At 35.8% G+C, this 22,791-nt stretch overlaps 1 protein-coding gene and 1 long non-coding RNA gene across 2 annotated transcripts; both read right to left on the bottom strand.

Moving 5' to 3' along the window:
• Positions 1-5,265: 5,265 nt before the first annotated feature.
• Positions 5,266-6,862, bottom strand: cart2 (cocaine- and amphetamine-regulated transcript 2). The gene is given in 3 exon segments (NM_001017570.3): positions 5,266-5,697; positions 6,375-6,458; positions 6,600-6,862. Coding segments are annotated over 3 exon segments (363 nt in total). The 5' UTR covers positions 6,771-6,862; the 3' UTR covers positions 5,266-5,589.
• A 13,107-nt stretch (positions 6,863-19,969) lies between these two features.
• Positions 19,970-21,762, bottom strand: LOC147837686 (uncharacterized). Its single transcript, XR_015526456.1, has 3 exons — positions 21,685-21,762; positions 21,041-21,088; positions 19,970-20,357 (listed from the first exon to the last, which is right to left on the bottom strand). It is a non-coding gene; the product is annotated as an uncharacterized LOC147837686 (long non-coding RNA).
• Positions 21,763-22,791: the final 1,029 nt, after the last annotated feature.

Here is a 22,791-nt window from a genome sequence, read left to right on the forward strand (position 1 = left end):
AAATAAGCTTTTTCTCTTTGAGCCACAAATCTCCAAACTTCATTTTTATTGATATCTGCATTCTGTCTTGTTTCTTTATTTACAGAGCAATTTGTTCATACATAATTTACTAGATTATATACATTTTATTATATTCTTTAAAAATCTGTCTGTTCAGGCTGTTGTGTAGAATAAGAATAATTTCCCATCTGTAAAAAGTGGCGGAAATCTGTAAACTTTGACTCTTCTATGCCAAAAAAATATCTGAACCTGTTTGAACACACTCTTCATGCCAGAAAAATAAGATCAAGCCCTGGACACCAGATTCCTTGAGAAAATGTCTGGGTATCTGGACAACAAGTCAGCGGAGCCGCCCAATACCCATGGTAACCAGTATTCAACTGAATTAACAATCTCTATCAACATAGGAGTTGACTGAGAAAGCTAGAGAGGAGCAGAAGCATGAGATGAAAGAGCAGAGTTTATTGAATAATCTTTGGTGTGTTTGATTCAATACACCATAAATCCAACAAGTGTTATTACACCACAAGCTGCAGGAATGGAAAATTACTGCTCCACAACATTGTGACAATACAGATCTTAAAATGGAGACATTCTCTTATTTCTTACTCACGAAAACAAGTGTCGCTCGAATCCACAAGAGCAATAGTTAGTTATAAAAGCAATAATTATTGAAAAATGGTAATAATAAAATATAAAACAATCAAATGACTAATAATAATCAATAATAATAATCAAAGCATTAAGTAAAAGTCAATAAATGATATAATGATCATTATATAAATGACTAATCATCATATGATTAAGTAAAATAATAAATGAAGAATAAATGAATATAAACAACTGAAAATAAAACACATCACAAGTTTGCTACAAGGATTCTCAGACTCCTTAGTTAGATTCTTCAAACCTGACTTCATCCAATGTTCAGATTTCTGTGTTATAAATCCTTTGCTCAAAAAAAAATATAAAAATCTGTAATTTGCATATTTTGATCTTTGCAGAATATTTGTAATACAGATAAAATGCTCACAATTCTTCATCTATAGTCAATTGGAGAAGTACAGTGAGAAGTACTTGTTATTCATTTTCCTCTTCTTAACCTGCAGTGCCTTTTTGACTGATGAGTCCAGCATGTTGCTGTCTGAGCTGCTGAGCCGAGGAGCTGAAATGGATCTGGTGGGGTTTTTTCTTCTTCCCATAAGCTGGAGAGCAAATACCTCTGAAATCCAGACGGCAGGTAGGATGACACTGCGGCACTGCTGTCTGATCCATCAGCTGATGCAGGTATTTTTAGCCACTTGAAAAGCTCATCCAGAATGTAAGAAGAAAATTAGCAAAGTAAGTCATCTGAAAGTAGTGCTTGAATCTCAAAACTTGAACCTTCACATCAGTGAAATGAAAAAGTGCAAACATTGCTCTAAATTAATTAAATTATACAGCTGAATCATTTTTATCTGTTTTTTTTTAATTAACTAGTTTTTATTTAATTAATTTCATATTTATTATATTTTTACATAAAATATATTTAACAATTAAATGTCTTGATTTTTATACATATATCATATTTTATTGTAAAACTGTATTGAAAATAATATTTTTAACCTTAAATAATAAAATGTTCAATTAATAAATAACACTCAGCCTATATTTATATATAAATATGTCTTAATTTAGTTTTTAGTATTTTTAGAATTTCTTACATTTTAAATATATTTAATATTATATGCATATTGTTTTAAATAAACATGTTAAATTAATATATGATTATATTTTAGTATATAAAGATTTAATACATTTTATTATATTCAACATCATGTGTTTCATATTTTATTGTGTTACATTAAAATATTCAATTAGTAACTATGAACTCAACCTAAACACATTTCTTAATAGATTGTTTAGTGTTTTGTTAAAATATATTCATATAAAAATATAAATAAAAACATTGTTTTTAAATAAACATTACATTCATCCATCATTTAAAAATCTAGCTACAACCCCAAATCAGAAAAAAATTGGGAGAGTATAGAAAACACAAAATAAAAAAAGAAAGTAGTGATTTCTAAATTTACTTTGACCTGTACTTTATTGCAGACAATACAACAAACATTGTTTAATGTGTTCCTCATGATTTTTATTTTATTTTATTAATTTTTTTGTTTTGTTTTTTAAATAAACACATATTCCAATTTTGGTTGTTGCAACACATTTCAAATAAAGTTGGAACAGTAAAGCATTTACTACTTTGTAATGTTGCCATTCTTTTTCACAACACTTAAAAGACAATTAGAGACTGAAGACACCAAGTGATAAAGTGTTTCAGGTGTAAATTTGTCCCATTCTTCCTGCAAAAAAATCTTAAGGTAGGCAACAGTACATGGTCTTTATTGTTGCATTTTGTGCTCAAAATGTGCCACACATACTCTCTTGGAGACAGGTGGGGACTACAAACAGGCCAGTCAAGTAAATCCTTTTCCTCTGCAGCCAGGACTCTGTAATGTGTACAGAATGTAGTTTTGCATTGTCATGTTGAAATAAGCATGGGCGGCCTTGGTAAAGATATTTTCAGCATATTGTGCTCCAAAATCTCTTTTTTTCTTTTTTGTATCCATGGTGGCCATCACAGAAGTGAAAGTTACCTTTACTTATTGCTGGTAACAGTCTGGATGATCCTGTTCATCTTTGGTCCTGAGCACACAGTATTTCAGGTATTTTTTGGAAGAAATGGACACTCATCTGACCACAGCATACATTTTCACTGTATGATTGTCCATGGCTCCAAGCCCAGAGAATTTGATGGTGATTCTGCACACTGTTAACATAGGGCTTCCTTTTGGCACACCACTAGTATGGTAGTACTTGACAAAGGTCTGTTAAAGTAGTCCTGAGCCCATGTGGTGAGATGACTTATAGATGAATGACAATTCTTGATGTAGTGTTGCCTGAGGGATTGTAGATCATGGTTGTTCAGCTTAGGCTTGCGCCCTGGTCTAAACATCCAAATGTCTTTTTTTCTTATTTCAATAATTTTCTAATGTATTTGTTGGCAAAATTGGTGATCCTTGGCCCATCTTTGCTAAGAACTAGACCTTTTTTGGATGCTGCTTTTGTACCAAATCATAATTACAATCACCTGTTGACATCACCTGTTTCAAATCACATCATTATTTAACCAATTTAGATGATTATTAGCCCTAAATTGCCCCGTCACAACTTTTTAGAATGTGTTGCAGGTCTGAATGACAGGAAAGGATGTAGCTATATTTACAGATAAAATGAAGTTGACCAGACAAAACATGAAATATTTTGTTTTCATATTGTCTGCAATGAAATACAAGTCAAAGTAACTTTGGAAAGCTTTACTTTTTTTTCTATTTGCATTTTCTATACTGTAACTTTTTTCTGATTTGGGGTTGTACTTTAACATATAAAACATATCTTATATAACATCTTATTTTATTTTTTATTTATTCCAAAAATAATGTACTTTAATATACAATATCAGTTCTTAGTGTCTTAACAGACAAAATCTATTACGGTGTTACAGATGCTCAGATATTGAACACTGTCAGCATCAGTTTCATAAAAGATGCATCATTTTCAACTTCTACCATTTACCATCTTGTTTAAGTGTCCATTCAATCAACCTCACAGTCTCGAGTGATTAAAGGAATGGCCGTTTTCAATCCTCCACATTCAGCGCTGCTGGCCTTCAGCTCAACACGTCCACAAAAAAGCCTGGCCTTACTTTTCTGTTATGTCTCTAGGGGGCAACATCACACTCTTTGTCCCCCCTTACAAAATGATGAAATATTGATTGGCAAAAAGGCTTTTGGAGGCAGCATACGGATGTGGCATCAGTGGCATAGCCGAGCAATAAGTCTAAAGGCACACATAACCACCTTAAACAAGGTGAGGACGGAAATTGCCCGTGTTTGACATAAAATAACTTAACAAATAACCATCAAAACCAAAATATTTGTCTGAAATGCCTTCTGACAGGAAAGACGCTTCAAAACTTCATAGCTTACATCTCAGCGGCCAATTCGTGTTATGCTATTCATCGTAAAATTTTTACATCATTTGACAAAGTCTAAAGGAATGCCTCATTAAAAGCTCAAATATTCTTATCTGGCTTCGGAATACATCGTGGATTCACTTTGATAAGACTTGAATGACTAAGATCTCGCGAGCAAAGAGGCTAACTTATGGTATGATTATAAAGTGACGTCTCAACCTACGCCACTTGTCAGAAACTAGTTAACTTTGGCTTGGAGCAAGAAGCAAATTGATTCCTAAAAGAGAAAGAAGAGATCGATACAGCACTTACAGGCGAGGGAAAGATAAGTATTTTCAGGGCTTTGCAGATTGATTGACAGTGTGATGTAGCCTATGGTTATTAGGAAAGACTTTTTGTTGTTCTAAATCAAATAATTTATGTTCTTGATGTGGGCATATGGTAACATTGTGTGCCCCTTAATAATGTTAGTTGTAATATAGAGGTGAAATATAGGCTAAATCCTTGCACACTGTGATTTGTATTGTCTGGTTTCAAGGTTTTTGACTGACATGAATAAATGGTCTATTGTTTTATGGTTTTCTGAATGTGGACACAATTTTTTAAATAAGCAAACTTTTATTAAATTGATTTATCTTAACTAGTTTTAAATGTTTTAGTAATTCATATTATATAAAATAGTATATTAAATAAAAATACAAAAAAATGTGTATAACTATCATCCAAAAATATCAAACTTCTTTACAAAATTGCTTAAGTGTTCTCACTTGAACACTCTCACAGTGTTCAAACTCTTTATTAAGAAAATCAATACTAAAAACAAGTTTAAATATATATATATATATATATATATATATATATATATATATATATATATATATATATATATATATATATATATATATTAGTTTCAGCAACAAGAGAAAATAAGTCGATTTTTTAAATCTTATTTTGAGTGTTGTCTGAAATATTTTAAATATTTTCTTTAATATTGGAAATATTAAAATAGGTTGCATTTACATTTTAAATGTAGTTTTTTATTTCCCATTTGTACAGTTTAACTAAAAAAAATAAACTTTAAATTATATTTATTATAAAATTTTAAATAATGAGGATTATATTTATTGATTATATTTATTGCATTTAACTAAAAATGTTTAATTAAAATAATGATTTCGTGCTGTTTTGTTTTATGGCTTTAGTTTTAAACTTTCTTGAATTATTCATAGCAAGAAAAGTCTTGATGGTCTTCAAAATAATTTTTATTGTCTTTTTATCAAAAAACATAATATGCAAATATAAAAGTTACTAATACACAGACAACTTTACAAAACAAGTTATATTGCACTTTAATGCACAAAACAGCAGATAAACATGGAATAAGACAATATCACATTTTACATCACATACATTTTTGAAGAACAATTTCTTTACAACTTTGCTTCAGTATCTTTAGTCTCTTCACTTAAAAAAATATTAATATAAGTAAAACTGTAGTCATTTATGATATATAATGCATATGGTTTTCCTCAATCCCGTTACAATCCACTCCGAAATTCGTGTTTCCATCACAAACACTTTAACAAGAAAAAGTTGCAGAGAGCCCCGCGCGGACAGTCGCACATCTTGCCGATTCGAGAGCCTTTTCTGATCGCGCACTGCTCGCCCAAATCACACTAGCGAGAGAAAACAGCAGAGATCAGATTACTGAAAAGCGCACTTGTTTATAGAATATCCTATCTATCTATCTATCTATCTATCTATCTATCTATCTATCTATCTATCTATCTATCTATCTATCTATCTATCTATCTATCTATCTATCTATCTATCTATCTATCTATCTATCTATCTATCTATCTATCTATCTATCTATCTATCTATCTGAAAATATATGAACATTCAACAATGAAAAAGTGTTTATCAATTATTAAAGATCGTGTAACCTGTGAACAGTTGCGTGAGCGCGTAAAAGCGCACTTGTTTATTGGCATATACGTGGAAAAAATTAGATCGTAAAATATTAGAGAGCTGCATCCAACAATATGATTTATTATTAAAGAAATCGATTTATCAACTGCCTAACAAGCATTGGAATATCCAAAACACATTGCAAATACATGTAAAAATGTGGAAATTTCGCCTTAAATAGTAATTTATCCCCGATTTAAGTAATATAAACATTGTATTGGTATAAATTAATGAGTTTAGGTTGGTTAAAACTTGTTAAATTAGATGTTACCGGCTTAAATGTACACACAAAAGCGCAGTGCCAGTACAATGGCCATGTAGCCAAAACAATCTACATGCAGTTATATGCTAATTATGAATAAAATATGTAACATAAATATACCATGGGGACTTGACCAAACTTCTTCTCCCAAGGTGGAATTCGTTTCGTCTGCAGCTTTTCCAGAACTTCTTGCAGAGCCCCGAGCTGGTTTAACAAAACAGTTTAAATGATTCCTTTTAATCTCTTTAGTCACTGTATAACATACCACATTTCACATAGCAAGAACAAAAACTTCTAGCACTGTATATAAATGCACCACTGCACAATAAAAGATGCAGCACTCACAAGCTGTTTTTCGCTGTTTAGGTTTGGGTCTTTGGGGTAGAAGTCTCTGATGGCTCTTGTGTCCAGTTCCACTTCAATCTCCGGCTCGGACTCGTTCGCTCTCGCTCCGGTCAACAAGCAGACCAGCAGCGCGCACACTGCCATGCGCATCCTCAGACTGGAGCTCTCCATGGTCCTGAATGCAGGGAGCTTTGGCACCTGAGCGCGCAACGCTGATATACGTCTCTAATAAAAGTTTTGGCGCAAATAAGCATCTCGACAGTCTTGCACGCTTTTATGTGCTCCACGGTGCATGCATTTATGGGATCTGTTGTCGCCCCGCCTTTAACATTGATTTGGTTGCGCACGTAAGCGCGATCATTCATTGCGTAAATGCGCTGGAGACAAGTCATCAAATGCGTTAATGTTGCCCCCGGAATGTTTTATTTCCAACTTGACTAAGGACACATCCGTCTGCGAGTTTGGATTCAGTGGAGAACAAGATGAGCAAATAAAAAAACTGCAGGCGCTGCTGATTGTATAAGAGCTGCTTTTCAACACTTTGGAGCACTTTGGAAAACATGCACGGCTGTTTCAGATTGCATAACACTTTGCACAGAGACGTAACACATTTTATTTGAATAGTCATTTATGTCATTTGAATGTAATGTTTATAATATAATATAATATAATATAATATAATATAATATAATATAATATAATATAATATAATATAATATAATATAATATAATTCAACCATTAAACAATAATTATTCATTAATAATATGGTGTTGCCTGTGCCATTAGCATTTGCGTTGGTACATCTGTAGATGGTTGCTGCACATTATTTATGTTTATTAATAAATACATATATTTAGAGACATCTCTCAAAGATGTTACTATTGCTGGATATCACACAGGCATCAATAGACTTTCTCTCAGTAGACATCACCGGTCTCTCACAGACATCTGCACATCATTGGTCTCTTATAGACATCACTAGTCCTTCATTGGACATCACAGACATCACTAGTCTCTCGCTGGACATCACTAGTCGCTCGCTGGACATCACTAGTCCTTTATTGGACATCAGTCTCTCACAGACATCACTAGTCTCTCACTGGACATCACTAATCTCTCGCTGGACATCATTAATCCTTTATTGGATATCAGTCCCTCACAGACATCACTAACCTCTCACTGGACATCACAGACATCACTAATTTCTCACAGACATTACTAGTCTCTTTCTGGACATCACAGACATCACTAGTCTCTCGCTGGACATCACTAGTCCTTTACTGGACATCAGTCTCTCACAGACATCACTAGTCTCTCACTGACCATCACTAATCTCTCGCTGGACATCACTAATTCTTTATTGGATATCAGTACTTCACAGACATCACTAACCTCTCACTGGACATCACAGACATCACTAATTTTTTTTACAGACATTACTAGTCTCTCACTGGTGATCACTAGTCCCTTATTGTACATCAGTCTCTCACAGACATCACTAGTCTCTCACTGGACATCACTTGTCCTTCATTGGACGTCACAGGCGTCACTAGTCTCTCGCTGGACTTCACTAGTTCTTTATTGGATATCAGTCTCTCACAGACATCACTAGTCTCTCACTGGACATCACTAGTCTCTTGCTGGACATCACTATTCCTTTATTGTACATCAGTCTCTAACAGACATCACTAGTCTCTCACTGGACATCACTAGTCTTTCGCTGGACATCACTACTCCATTATTGTACATCAGTATCTCACAAACATCACTAGTCTCTTGCTGGACATCACTAGTCCCTTATTGTACATCAGTCTCTCACAGACATCACTAGTCTCTTGCTGGACATCACTAGTCTGTCATTGGACATCACTAGTCTCTCACTGGACATCACTAGTGTCTCACTGGACATCACAAACATAAATAGTCTCTCACTGGACATCACTAGTCTCTCACTGGACATCACTAGTGTCTCACTGGACATAGTCTCTTGCTGGACATCACTAGTCCTTTATTGTACATCAGTCTCTCACAGACATCACTAGTCTCTCACTGGACATCACAAACATAAATAGTCTCTCACTGGACATCACTAGTCCTTCATTGGGAATCACAGACATCACTAGTCTCTCACTAGACATCACAAGTCCTTTATTGGACAGCAGTCTCTCACAGACATAACTGGACATCACAGACATCACTAGTCTCTCGCTGGACATCAGTAGTCTCTCTCTCTCTCTGGTCTGCTGTGATCTTGATCTGCACTTCTTCATTGACTGTAGTTTCTTAACCAGAACTTTGTCACTAAGAGTTTTTTCAATCAGGTTGATATCAGGACTCTGAGCTGCCTTTTCACAGATTTTTTTTTTCAGGCTTTTTAGCATCAAGGGACAGCAGAATGTTATTTTGAACTTTGAACAGAGCAGATTCACTACTATGACTGATTGGAATTTCTCAAAGAAGTGATTTCTTTCAAGAAAGGAGTGCAGCTGTATTAAAATGACTTTTTCTAAAACCTTGGATAAAAAGGGTATACAGGTGAGACACTGGTCTAAAGTTTTACAAAACCGCAGGATCAAGATTGAGTTTTTTGAGAAGAGGCCTGAACACAGCATGCTTAAAAACAGTCGGGACAGTCTTTAATTAAAGCAGCTATTAATGAATGACAAAAAAACAAGGTCCTGCCTTGCTAAAAACCTGTTTTAGCACCCTATGGAATAATGTCCAATGGACGGTTTGCTTCAAAGACATTGATGCTTCACAGAAAAAGTTTGTCCAGTCATTTGATACTTTCTGCTGATACAGGTTTAGACATTGCAGATCCTTTACCCTGCTCAGAGCATTTGTATTTCATATACAATCCTCTTTTTAGGAGGTGGATTTGAATAAGGGAGTAACATTTGTGGAAATGCTATAGAAATCAAATCTAGAATGAGCAACTTCTTTTTCTGTGGCTGAAATGCTTGTCGCTTTTGGCCTTCATCTGAGAAACCTGCTCTCGGGGCATTTCAGTCACTTTAGAGTGGCTCACAATCTTGCAAATCTGGAAAGTTAGACTGACATTAAAACAGGGTTAACCTCCAGCTGTCATAATAAAAAACAATAACTGGGAAGATCTGAAAGTGCTTAAATCATGATCAGTGCTAGTTTTCTAAAAAAAAAAATTAAGTTTCATATTGTGCTTCAGAACAAATGTAAAATATATTAAATAAAATAATTAAAATACATAAAATATAGTTAAAATCTGGCTGTGCGATGGCACAGTAAGTAGCGATGTTGCCTCACAGCAAGAAGGTCGCTGGTTTGAGCCTCTGCTGGGTCAATTGGCGTTTCTGTGTGGAGTTTGCATGTTCTCCCTGTGTTGGTGTGGGTTTCCTTCGGGTGCTCTGGTTTTCCCCACAGTCCAAAGACATGCAGTAGCTGAATTGGGCCAGTTAAATTGTCCGTAGTATATGTGTGTGAACAAGAGTGTATGGGTGTTTCCAGGTGATGGGTTGCAGCTGGAAGGGAATTCACTGCGTAAAACATATGCTAGATGGCGGTTCAATACACTGTAGCGATCCCTGATTAATAAAGGGACTAAGCCAAAAAAAGTGAATGAATGAATATTTAAAATCTGATATTTAACTTCTGCCTGTCTTATCAATCATTCATCTATCTACCTATACACCTGTCCATCTCTCTGTCTGTCTATTTCTAATCTGTCTGTATGACTGTTTAATTCTATTTTGTGTGTGTGTGTTATATACAGTGTTAATGAATCATTTCTGCACATCAGAATATAAATACAGATGCTTCCCTCATGCGAGGATGTAAGGGGGCTCCTAATGTTACAGTAATTATACCAGATGTATCTTTACCCAACGTTTAATTTGAAATGCATTCATCAACGTTAACGAAAATGATCTGGTTGCATAATTAAATGTGAAGTAATTGATTCTTTCAGCTGTAAAATACCTAAACTTTTCAGAAACTTCACATGAGGACTCGAGAGGAAGTTGCTTATTAAAGGTTTCAAGAAAAAAAACGTAATAATTTTCACGTTTATGTTTAATTGCTAGGGGCCAGGAGCCATCTGCACTCTGAAAGTGTAGACACCCAGCTATTTAAGCTTGTCTAGACTTATCTAAGCCTCGCTGGAAAGTGAATGGGGATTTTTATTTCATAAAAATAGAAACAAGTTTTCCAATGAAACTTGTTCTAGGATAGATGTAATAGGTTAATATTTTTGCCCATCTGTAACGTCATGTGTAGAGGACATTATTATGAGGTTGAATTTGATAGGCTATTTGTGCACGAGCAGATCAAATAATTTCTGCCCAACAACATTCACATTATCCGTGAATTTGAGGAACACATATTTAGGGTGTTAGATTCATTTGTGGATATAAAGTGCATTTCCTGTATGCTATATGCCTGGGATTAACCGGCAAAAGAGTTCTATCTAAAGGTGATGCTTTTTAATTTCCCAACAGGACCCTTTATCAACGGGTGTGAGGCATATGACTCATTCTCTTTAGTCTACATTTATATCAAAACCTAACCGATCAATGGCAAACACACCAAGGTTTTTTTATTATTATTATTCAGTCAATATTCTAGTTCTGTTTTAAAAATAGCTGAGAGCTTTTTAAAAACACCTTGTAATTCACTTTTGTATTTTTTTCTGATGGAAAATTCCCTACGTTCTAAATGAGAATGTATATAGAACAAAATAATGTGTAGTGGGAATAAACTAACTGGAAAGATCTGGCCTATAACCCCTGCCAATGAGTTTATAAATCAAACAATGTGGTGAGCAAACTTGTTCTTCTTGAATGGATCGGAAATAGAGGTTATGGGTGAATGAAAACCATTCTCATGTGTGCAACATGTTTCCAAACCCCCATTAAAAATATATACACCAGATAAGCTTAAGATTCACATGCACATGATATCACAAACAATCACACTCAACGTGACTCTCGGTTTTGATTTTTGGAGCTTTATTAAATGCAATCACTCTCTTGTTTAGTCAGAGTTCACAGAAGTGGTCCACAGTGGATTTTTAAGGCTTGGTTGTGTTTCTAAGATGCAAAGCAATGTGTGCTCATGCTTCACTTGTACAAAATCATATTATTTTTTTCGTATATCTTTCTTTGATTATATACAGCTATTCAACTAACATGGAAACGACTATCATATTTCCTAGTTTCTCAAAAAAGGCCCACCCTCAACAGGCTCTGATTGGTCAGTTAACATGATGTGTTCTGTGATTCGCGGATTGGCTCCATGTCACCAGGAAAAGCATCATGCCTTCATTTTTGCGATGTGTAAACAGTCAGTCAGAGAGAGTAGCTGTTAGCCATATCAGTTTGAGCCTAAATCAGACAGAACATGAAGAGCACATAGCTGAACCTCACGCCTGCTCTCTCAAATAAAATCTGACAGGTGTCTTTCACATATATTCGGGTTATATGCATGTGTAAGTAATGTAAAATGTTCACATTTCTTTTGCGAGTTTGTTATTTGAGATGTAGAATGCAGGGAAAGCGGCTGCATAGAGAGACACTGCAGCGCTGCTGAAGATTGTGGGGGTTTATAGGGGTTTGAAGTATTGTTAGCGGTGGCAAACAGCATTTCCCATTGTTTACATCCTTATTTTCGTCCTCACTACAACATACTGTTAACGCTAGAGACTATGTATGTAATTGATGAATTTTAACAAATAAAAAATACCTTACAGGTTGTGGCTCACAATCCACAGTCGGTTGGAGGAGTTTTAGTTGAATCCAGCACTGAACTAGGAGAGATTCTGGCAGCTGTCCTTTGTCCTTTGGAAACTCAAATACAGAAACAGAACATGCTCTATGGAAATTGCAGCGTTTTGACTGCATTTTAGCTTTCTCTGCAACATTACAGCAATACAGCGCCTCTGGTCATGCCCCATTACTGTGCAGGGTGCGCGTAACCGGAAGCCCTTGTAATCTCACTTGCCCGGATGTATTTTTTTGTAGTCCCCAAACTTTGTTCGATCTAGGCTTTGCTTAGCTAACTATGTAAAAGCCAATGTCTCCCTTTGCATAGAACATATTACATTCAGAGATGTTGTTTGTGTTCACACACAACATTAAAAAAACTATTTCTTTAATTTATTTTTGAATAAAGCTCTTAGTTCATTACACATGAATTAAAGTTTAAAATATGATATCTTAGTGGACCACCTCTTTATCTACAAGTAGCAACTGTTTAGACCACTGAATATTTACCAGTGATTATCAAAAGGATGGTCGTCATCCATGAGCTAGCTATAAAATCACACAAATCTGCCAGAGACATTTGCCTAGGGCCTTGGAAACAGGGTGTTTTCACCGCAAGTGCAACGAACAAACCATCAGCTATTTTTGGCACTGCAGTGAGTGTTGAGTTAAGGGGTTTAAAATCTTACCCTTGTTCCACTGCCATATTCACTCTTCGCTATGGGGCATGACTTGATTCCCATTTGTCTCCTTGAGATCCGCTTATGTCTGACTACGTCTGCTTGTCTTCCAAAAACCCCAAGTCCCATCTCAACCTCCCAAACTTCATCCCCAGTCCCATAACCCCTGCAGTTTTTGACATACCAAGCTTTCCCCCATGATTAACCCATCAATCTTTCTGCACTTCATACATTGTGAAGACGTCTAAATCCACGGTTACAGTCTATTAGCGATAAATAAGCTATGCTCAACAGGTTAAATGTGACGCACGATGTGATTTAGTGAAGTACTCTAAACTTCACCACAGTGCTCTCTCAAATTACAGAGAAATGATTAGGCTGAAGGCTACATTTACATTTGATAGGGATGTCCTGTACAATTGACAAGCTAAGAACTAATTTAGCTCCCTTAAATAAGCTTTCCTTTAATTAAATCACCCAGTTCCCCTGGTGTTAACACAACAAACAACAACAACAAAAAAGAAGATAAGAAAAAGGTAATTCTCTCAATAGTTCTAGGAACTATAAAAGCCCTTATACTGTTCTGCAGAAATGTAATGTGAAATTAGTAATGTGAAGTACTCTAAACTTCACTACAGTGCCCTCTCAAATTAGAGAGATATGATTGGGCTGAAGGCTACATTTACATTTGCTAGGGATGTCCTGTAAATTCAACGGCTACACAATTGCAGAGATTTGCATTCCTGCAGAACAAAATAATTGTGTAACAAAAGGAACTTTTATAGTTCCTAGAACTATTGGGAGAATTGTTTTTTTCTTCTTTTTTTTGTTGTTGTTTGTTGTGTTCACATCAGAGCAACCGGGTAATTAAATTAAAGGAAAGCTTATTTGAGGAAGCTAAATTAGTTCCTAGCTCAGAGTTGTGTCTTACCCAGGGGTGTCAAACTTAGTTCCTGGAGGGCCGCAGCCCTACATAGTTTAGTTGCAACCCTGCTTCAACAAGCTCACCTGTAGGTTTCAAACCAAACTGAAGGACTCAATTAGTTTGATCAAGTGTGTTTAATTAGGGTTGGAACTAAACTGTGCGGAGATGCAGCCCTCCAGGAACTGGGTTTAACACCTCTGGGCTAATCCATAACAAAATGAACTTCTGGTGACACATTGGTTGTCCACTAGTGTCTGTCGATTGGGCAGTTCTCATATGAAACACCAGCACAGTATTTTAAAGTGTTACAATACATATATAAAGACAGTTAAAAGCATGTACCTGTTGATTTGTGTGTGGCATTGTGTTCTTTTCTTAGCCTCAATGCCTGTAACTCTTCAAGTTGTAATGTTGCATAACTAACGTACCTACATTTGTCACGGTGTTAAATGCAAGGTTATATGTCACAATCTGCCAGTTTACATCACTTCATAAGTTCTAGTGACCGTGTGAATGCATCATAAAAAATCATCATGAAAAATGGCCTGAGAGGGAAATTTAGTTCTCTGAGTATGTCACGATCACTAGCAATCCAAACCTCTTAGATCGCCGGAGAACATTCACTTTCACTTAGGCTACAATTCAGCCACTTTAATGAACTACAAATGGCATCATGAACTTCACCCACACACCTAGTCCAGATCCCCAATGATTGCAATCAATTGTGATCAGGAACTGGTGTGCGTGTGTGTGTGTGTGTGTGTGTGTGTGTGTGTGTGTGTGCGTGCGTGCGTGCGTGTGTAAGGTGCATTTTGGAAGCTGTAGTTCATATATGTGGCAGATTTGTTGTTCTCCAGCGATTTAACTACTGCGGATCGCTGGAGAACTACAAACCTGCCACATATACAACTTCTAGAATGCACCTATAAACATTCTGATTGACTGTAACAGAATGAGCTTGGTGGCTAGTTCGTATAACTGAAGCTTACAGCTCACTGTCAACCAACGAACATTTAATGTTGATAATGTAAAAACAATAATAAATAATAAATGAACAATACAAATAAAAACAGCATGCCTCGTAGACGACTGCTACACAAACAGGAACAAAACAACATTGTCAAAGACGTTTTATCTCATCCTTTGCTGTCATCAATGCTTTTTTATATTTCCTCTGCACCGTTTTCACTGGACTCAGGTCCTATGTGTCACACAAATGTCAATAACACTCGTTTCACTGTCCTCGCTCCACTCGCACTGCCCTCAAAACTGCCTGACTCACACTGATGTGATGAACATTTCACATATCCTATTAAAAATGAGTTCAGCTATTGAGAACTGGTTAAACTCTTTAAAAGTTGACTAGAGACAGGCTTTCTAAGCTGCAGTCTTCAAGGTATTTGTTAAATAAATGGCTCTTTTGCCATGTGGGAGTCACTGGTTTGAGTCCTGTTTGGTGCAGCTTGAGTATAACCATAGAGGTTATGTTGGGACGTGACCAGGATGGGATTGTTGTCAAGGGGGGTGAATGTAAGACAATAGAATACAAAAGATGTGTCACTCGTATAGCTTTGAAATGGGAAAAGTGTAACTGTCAACATGTCGAATGAAACCCCACCTACTAGTACAGGAGCAAATCAGTGATTGCTATAGACTAACGAATCTCTAAGGGAGGGGCTTAAACCAGCCTTGAGTTTCTGCAGATTTTGTGTAATTAAAATGTTTAGAAATGAAACTAAAGACACAGTTGTTTGATTTTTTTGTTTTGGTGATTCCTAATATGAAATTTTATCATAAGCTTGGCAAGCAATTTTGGATAATTTGATGTTTCCCCATTCAGACAGTATGCCCGGGCATACTGCCCAAGAGGCCTTTCAAAGATGGCTGTCGAGTGAAATGACTTGCCTTAAAGGGACTTTGGTGTAATGGAGGCCAGCTGGTGAGAACTGAGTGTCTAAATCGTGCTCTACAGACACTAAAGGATATGTTAAAACTGCCCATTTGAATCCCGTACCCCAGCGCATGAAGTGTTGAGTAGACCAGAGGGGTTATATAACACAAGCCCACATCATTTGGTGTATTTTTCCTGCTGTAAGAGCAGAAACTACAGAATGAGCTGCTGCTCTCTGTAACATTTCCCATTGTCATTTTGTATTCATATGAAAATCTGAAAGATCTTAAAAACCCATACGTGTATCCATTCCCTTAAAGAAATCAGAAAAGTGCACATTCATTCAAAGTTTATATGAAAAATTGAAAACAATTCAAAGTCTAGAAAAAAATACACTGCGCAAAAGGCTGCATGATTGGTAGCCCATAGCTAAACAACTGACTGTTACTAATTACTTTCATAAATTATGGTAACAGGTTTGTTTTGAATCAGCGCAGTTATGACGTTCAGTGAAGCAAGCTAAATTATTAATGCACCATATCCACTGTTGCGGAAAAGGAAATCAGGGTTATTTCTTAATAGTACATTTAACATGTATGATAATCATAGAGTGGCAGGCACTGAATGGCACAAACTGTTTATTGTGTCCACTTTAACCACAGACTTCAGGCATTCCACTTGCTTTCGTTTATCAAAGTGACAGTCAAAATTAAGCCTTGTGGAAAAAAAATCAGCCCATTGATTTGCCCATTGATCAGAAGGCAACAACACTAAACAACTTGCCTCAGAAATGAGCGAGACGAGGGACTTATCAGGTGGCACACACCCTGATAGTGTTAAACATTTAATTACATCCTGCTTAAAAGAATCGAATTAACCTCTCGCAGGTCACCAAAATTGAGGTCTTTTCCAAATATGTACTTCCTGTTAGAATGACATTTAATAACAGTCAAACTATAGGGTAAAAACATTTGGTTAGATCTTTTTTAGCACTGAAGGAATTGAAGTATTGATATAACTTTTAAAAAATACAATACTAATAAAATACTCACAATTTAGGTGCACATGTTGTAATGCTTGCTATGCATGAATCAGTCAATCACAGGACAGCAAATAAAGGCATGTAGGCATGGTCAAAATTATCTGCTGCTGAAGTTCACACAAAGCATCATTTAAGTGACTGACTTTAAACATGGTTATTGGTGAATTCTGCAGAATTGCCAAAACCTTGAAGCAGATGAGCTACACCAGCAGAAAGGACACAGGTGACACTCCTGTCAGCAAATTAAGGGAACAATTCACATAAGCCCACAAAGAATTTGACAATTTAAGATTGTAAATAGGTTGTATGGTCTAGTAGGGTTTAGCTCCAACCCTAATCAAACCCACCTGAACAAGCTAATCAAGCTCTTACTAGATATACTAGAAACTTCCAGGTAGGTGTATTGAAGCAAGTTGGAGCTAAAGTCAGCAGGACACCGGCCCTCCAGGACTGACTTTGGACACCCCTGGTCTGATGTGTCCCAATGGCTGATGTGACATTTGAACAGTAGGGTCCGAATTTGTTGTTAACAGCAATGAGTGCTGCATCCTGGTTCATGATGCTGTTTGTGGCATACTGGTGTAGGAAATATTTTCCTGTCACATTTTAAGCCTATTAGGACCAAATGAGCATTGTTTTAACAACAGTCTATCAAAGTATTATTGCTGACCATGTCCATCCCTTTATTACCAGTGTTCTCGGCTCAAATGATCTCAAAGTGGTTCGGTGAACATGACAATGTGTTCACTGTGCTCAAATGGCCTTCACAGTCAAACAGTCTCAGTCCAATAGAGCATCTTTGGGATGTGCTGGAAATAAATGTTCACATCATGGATGTGCAGCAGGCAAATCTGCAGGACCTAAGTGATGCTGTCAAATCAATTTGATCCAAAATCCTTGAAGAATGTTTTAGCACTTTTAGCAAGTTCTGAATGCAAAAGCAAGGTCTAACTTTTAAAGTGGCCGCGGAGTGGCCTAATATTATAAAACTATAACAGATTTTCAGTGGTGTCACAGTTTTTAGTCATTTAAATTGTGCATAATATCTTACCTATATGTATGGTCATTCATGTTAGCAGCGTGATAACGTTGGTAACAATATAATAAAGCATGTTTAAAAACAGTACTAAAATGTCAGTATTTTAAAACATTGTAGGAACATATTAAATCACATTAAAACTTTGAAACTTACACGTGTTGGCAATGTGTTAGAAATCTAGCAACATCTTAGAAGCATGCTATTAGAAATGCCAAACATGTTTAATACATGCTAGTTCAATGTAGTCATGTTCCCAACATAGGCTCATTCTGAAAACGTAGCCCAATATACATTTGTGGAGATTGTGATCTATGTAGCCAGAAGTATGTATGGCTGCATTTAATTTTTTTAATGAACGCTACAGGGCGGTATGACACTGTTCATTTTCGCTCTTCCCTGCTGACCACTTACCTCCGTACGGACAGCTTTCCGGCTGTTACCAGTTCATCCTGTTAGTTTACCATGTATGTCAGTGGACTTGAGACGCAGAGAGGAGATGACCACGACAACGGCGTTCGAGTTCAGTGAAAAATGCTTCCAGAAAGCAGATAAGACAAAAAAGAAACCAAAAAATAAAATAAACAAGTAAATAACAGGGTGAGAATGTGGTAAAAATCAGTGCTTTTTAAAATACTATTGGTTGGGTTTAAGGAAGGGGGATGGTTGGTTAGTTGACCGGTCAGTCAGTCAGTCAACAGTGGCCTCTGATGGATTTACGGGAGAAGATATTATCAGAAAATATTATTAGACATACTGTAAAAAATTTCTTGCTCTGTTAAACATCATTTGAGAAATATTTAACATAGAAAGAAAATTCAAAGGAGGGGCTAATAATTCTGACTTCAACTGTATAAAGTGGTACGTTTTCAGAATGAGCCTGGGTTGCGTGTTCCAAACATGTTAGAAGCATGGTAAACAAGCTATATGCGTGGTAATACTGACATGGTAATTCATGCTTGTGCAATATAATATATTTTGATCATGCTCTTGGCAGGCAAAATGTCAAGAAACAAAAGTGAATCAAAGTGCAGCATCATGTATGCTACAAACTTGTTAACTTTGTTAACAACATGGTTAACATGCAAGGAACATGAACACCATGTTAACACCATGCTAACTGCTTCCTAAATCATATTAGCAGTATCCTAAAATATATTTGTAAGATTCTAGTAATGTGCTATAGTTATATTATTAAAAATGTTAAAACATGTTAGCAACACATTAGTCTGCAAAAACATGCTAATAACTACATTCAAGTAACCTGTTGGAGACTTATTAGCAATGTCCTAATGTCATGCTACAACATGCAATAAACATGCTAAAAATTTGACTTTAAAAAGCTAGCAGTGTACTAAAATATATTAATAAGATACAAGCAGGCGAGGCAGTGGCGCAGTAGGTAGTGCTGTCGCCTCACAGCAAGAAGGTCGCTGGATCGCTGGTTCGAACCTCCGCACAGTTGGCGTTTCTGTGTGGAGTTTGCATGTTCTCCCTGCCTTCGCGGGGGTTTCCTCCGGGTGCTCCGGTTTCCCCCACAGTCCAAAGACATGTGGTACAGGTGAATTGGGTAGGCTAAATTGTCCATAGTGTGTGCACTGTAAAAAATGTTACCTAGATCTAACTTATAAAAAGTGAGGCAAGTGGTTGCATCGGACGTTTTAGGTTGATTCAACTTCCAGCCTTTTTTTAAGTATTTTAAACACTAAAACATTGCTTAAAACAAATGCAATAAAATTAAGTTGAGCCAACTAATATTTCTAAAATTACTCAAATCAGATAAACTTACTTTTTTTGTTAAACTTAACTTACTTATACATTGCTATATGTTGACTGTACTTATTTTAATTAAGTATTATGAACTTAATTATCTAAATAAAATTAACCATGCATATTTGATTTAAAATTAATTCAATTAACTTCTGGCTGTAACCTTAGAAAATAAATCTTCGTTTCTATATTGTAAGCACAATATACACTAGGAAAAACAGATAAACAGACTTTCCTGTCAATAACAATTAAATAAGAATGGGAAGATGGATTAAAGACCATAACATGTATTCAATATCAATCAATGTTCCTTTTAATAGTGACTACAAAATAGGCCATTAATGTGGCTACACATACACAATACATAAATAAAAACATTAATAATACCAGATCCTATTGAGAAATCATCTAAGGCAACTCAGTGAGGAGATTTGCATATTTTGATGAAGATTTAGGATGCATAATGTCCAGCCCCACAAAGAGTCTCTGATATATCTCAAATGTATACAGTTTTGATGGATACTTGAAGTCGAGGACATCGGTAAGTCCAAACAGGAGCCATCATGCATTTGACAGGTTTGGCAAACCTCTGACAGTCCTATGATAATCCAAACTGTGTTGGGCTGATGGCAAATTTTTCTTGTGGGCAGCTGCATGCACCTCTGATTCCTCACAACTCTATTGGTAGAGACAAAAAGAGAAAGGAGTTTAGGTGGTTGATACCAAACAACATTAAATAGCTAAATACTGAATAGGAAATAACTACAAGTGAAGTTACAAAAGTGCAGTGAGAATGATGCATGGATGAAACACCTTAGTTTATCAGTTAAAAATTACCTTAGTAAGTTACCTTTAGTAAGTTTGGCAACTTATAAAGCATAAGAATGTGCATGCAATTTAGATATTAAAACTGTTTGAAAATGGCTATATGAAAATTATAGAATACAAATTCTATAATTTAATCGTCATCTTCATTTTGCACCAAACTTTGCACGTCATAATACAAATTCTATTAAATAAATAAATAAATACATTGCCATTTTACAAATTACATTAAGGTTTACATTAATTTTTTGCTAAAGCTACATTTAATTGACTTTTTCTATAAATTTAATGTGACTGGCAAATGACAGTTCAGTGATTTAGTGTTATCAGTTAGCTTTATTGAAAGACTGACAGATAATAAGAAACTGCATTAGGATATTTTTTTTTTACTGTTTTTACTGTTGCACACATAAAAAAAATCTTCAGATATCAAATGTAGGTTAATTCTATGGAGCCCACTATTGTTTGCAATTTTACCAATGTTTTACTTACCTGCAAACAATTATAGCTGTAGTTGTATCTAATGTTTTTCTTACCTGGATGTGAAGTTTGAAGATCCACAGGTAACAAAATCACTTTGGTATCTAAAGACCAAGAACATGCATTTTAGAATGAGGTGCATACAGTTTAAATGGTTCTGTAAACATCAGTAAATGTAATTTAAGTTAAAATAAATTGTAAATCTGTAATTTATTCACTATGCAGCATTAAAAAAAACTTATGGAATAAATCTGTAAAACACAAACTTTAAGTTGTACTTTCTCTTACGTTAAACACAAACTACTTAACTGTTGCATATGTTTCTGCATTTAATATCCATCCTCAATGTGCTGCTATAACTTAGGTGAGCTAACTTTAGCTAAGTTAGCGCTAACAAACTGAACCCCCACAGCCCGACCGCCCACCAGTGACCTTGTTAATCGGTTCTGTAACGTTAGTTATACCTACTATTTGTTTTAAAACTACTTTCACTATTTTTCTCAATAATATCACTTTTAATCGTTAGCATAAACTAGCGTTGGTTAGCGTTAGCCAACTTAGCTTTCCATGTGAGAGCAGTCTAACTGTTAACATACCTAAGGCTACAGTACAATTTACAAAGCTAAAACCTCTCCTGCCTAGCGAAGACAGCAGTTTTGCATGACTTTACAATTATCATTCGGCTACATTTGCAACTTACCGTGTTAATCAGATCCGCTGCTGGGAGCAGTTAATGTCGACCATTGCAGAAGCTGCGTCTGCCTGCTAAATCCCGGGCAATGAAAAAGGAGTCACGCCAAACTATTAAAATCACGTTTTATGAACACCTGCCCACATCGACAGCTGCTCTAATAAATTGTCTGTGTCAACTCACTTTTATAACATTTATTCTACACAATAACCACGTAAAAAAATCTACTCAAATAAATTGCATTAGTTTTATTCAAAATATACAGTTATATAAAAACTGATATATTTTAAGTAAAGAGGAAGCAAATTTTATTTTTTTGGTATAAAACAAATAAAATTAACTAGATTGCAATTATTTAAAGTAGATAGAACCAACTTTGTGAGTGTTGCACTTTTTACAGTGTGGATGTTTCCCAGAGATGGGTTGCGGCTGGAAGGGCATCCGCTGCATAAAAACTTGCTGGATAAGTTGGCGGTTCATTCCGCTGTGTCGACCCCGGATTAATAAAGGGACTAAGCCAACAAGAAAATGAATGAATGAAGATATAAGCATTGTTATGTCATGCTAATAACATGTAAAATACACTTTAAAAAATGTTAACTATGTGCTAGCACCCTGTCAGGGATGTTCTAAAACATGCTGAGAAAATTGCTGAAACAAATATTGGACTAAATCATGCTATAATAGTGTGCTAAGCCATTCTAAAACATGTTTTGTTTATTAACTAATTTCTTTAATAGTTTCTTCAGTTTTTTTTCAAGTGAGCATCAAAGTTTGTCATTAAACTTTGTTATTAGCATTCTATACCCTTCTACGAAACAATGTACAGTTAAAAAAATAAAATATCTAAAGTTTTACATGTTCTAACTCATTGCCACACATGTCTGAGACATTGCTAGATTGCAGTTACCAGACATGACAAATGGCACAAGGCAACACTCATAAGGTTTGTGAATTCCCCCACTAGCTAGCAGCGCTTGAGTGTATTTAGTGGCCAAGGCAGAGCTGTTTCTCATGTCTTGGGCCGGAGGAGACAGACAGGACTCGGGTGCTCACAAGCCCCTGAATTTAAAGGCCATGTCACTTACAGCTGTCTCCCGCATCTGCCCAATTCCT

Source organism: Danio rerio, chromosome 25, assembly GCF_052040795.2.
Source record: "Danio rerio strain M-AB ecotype USA chromosome 25, GRCz13ab, whole genome shotgun sequence".
NCBI classification, from domain to species: Eukaryota; Metazoa; Chordata; class Actinopteri; order Cypriniformes; family Danionidae; genus Danio; species Danio rerio.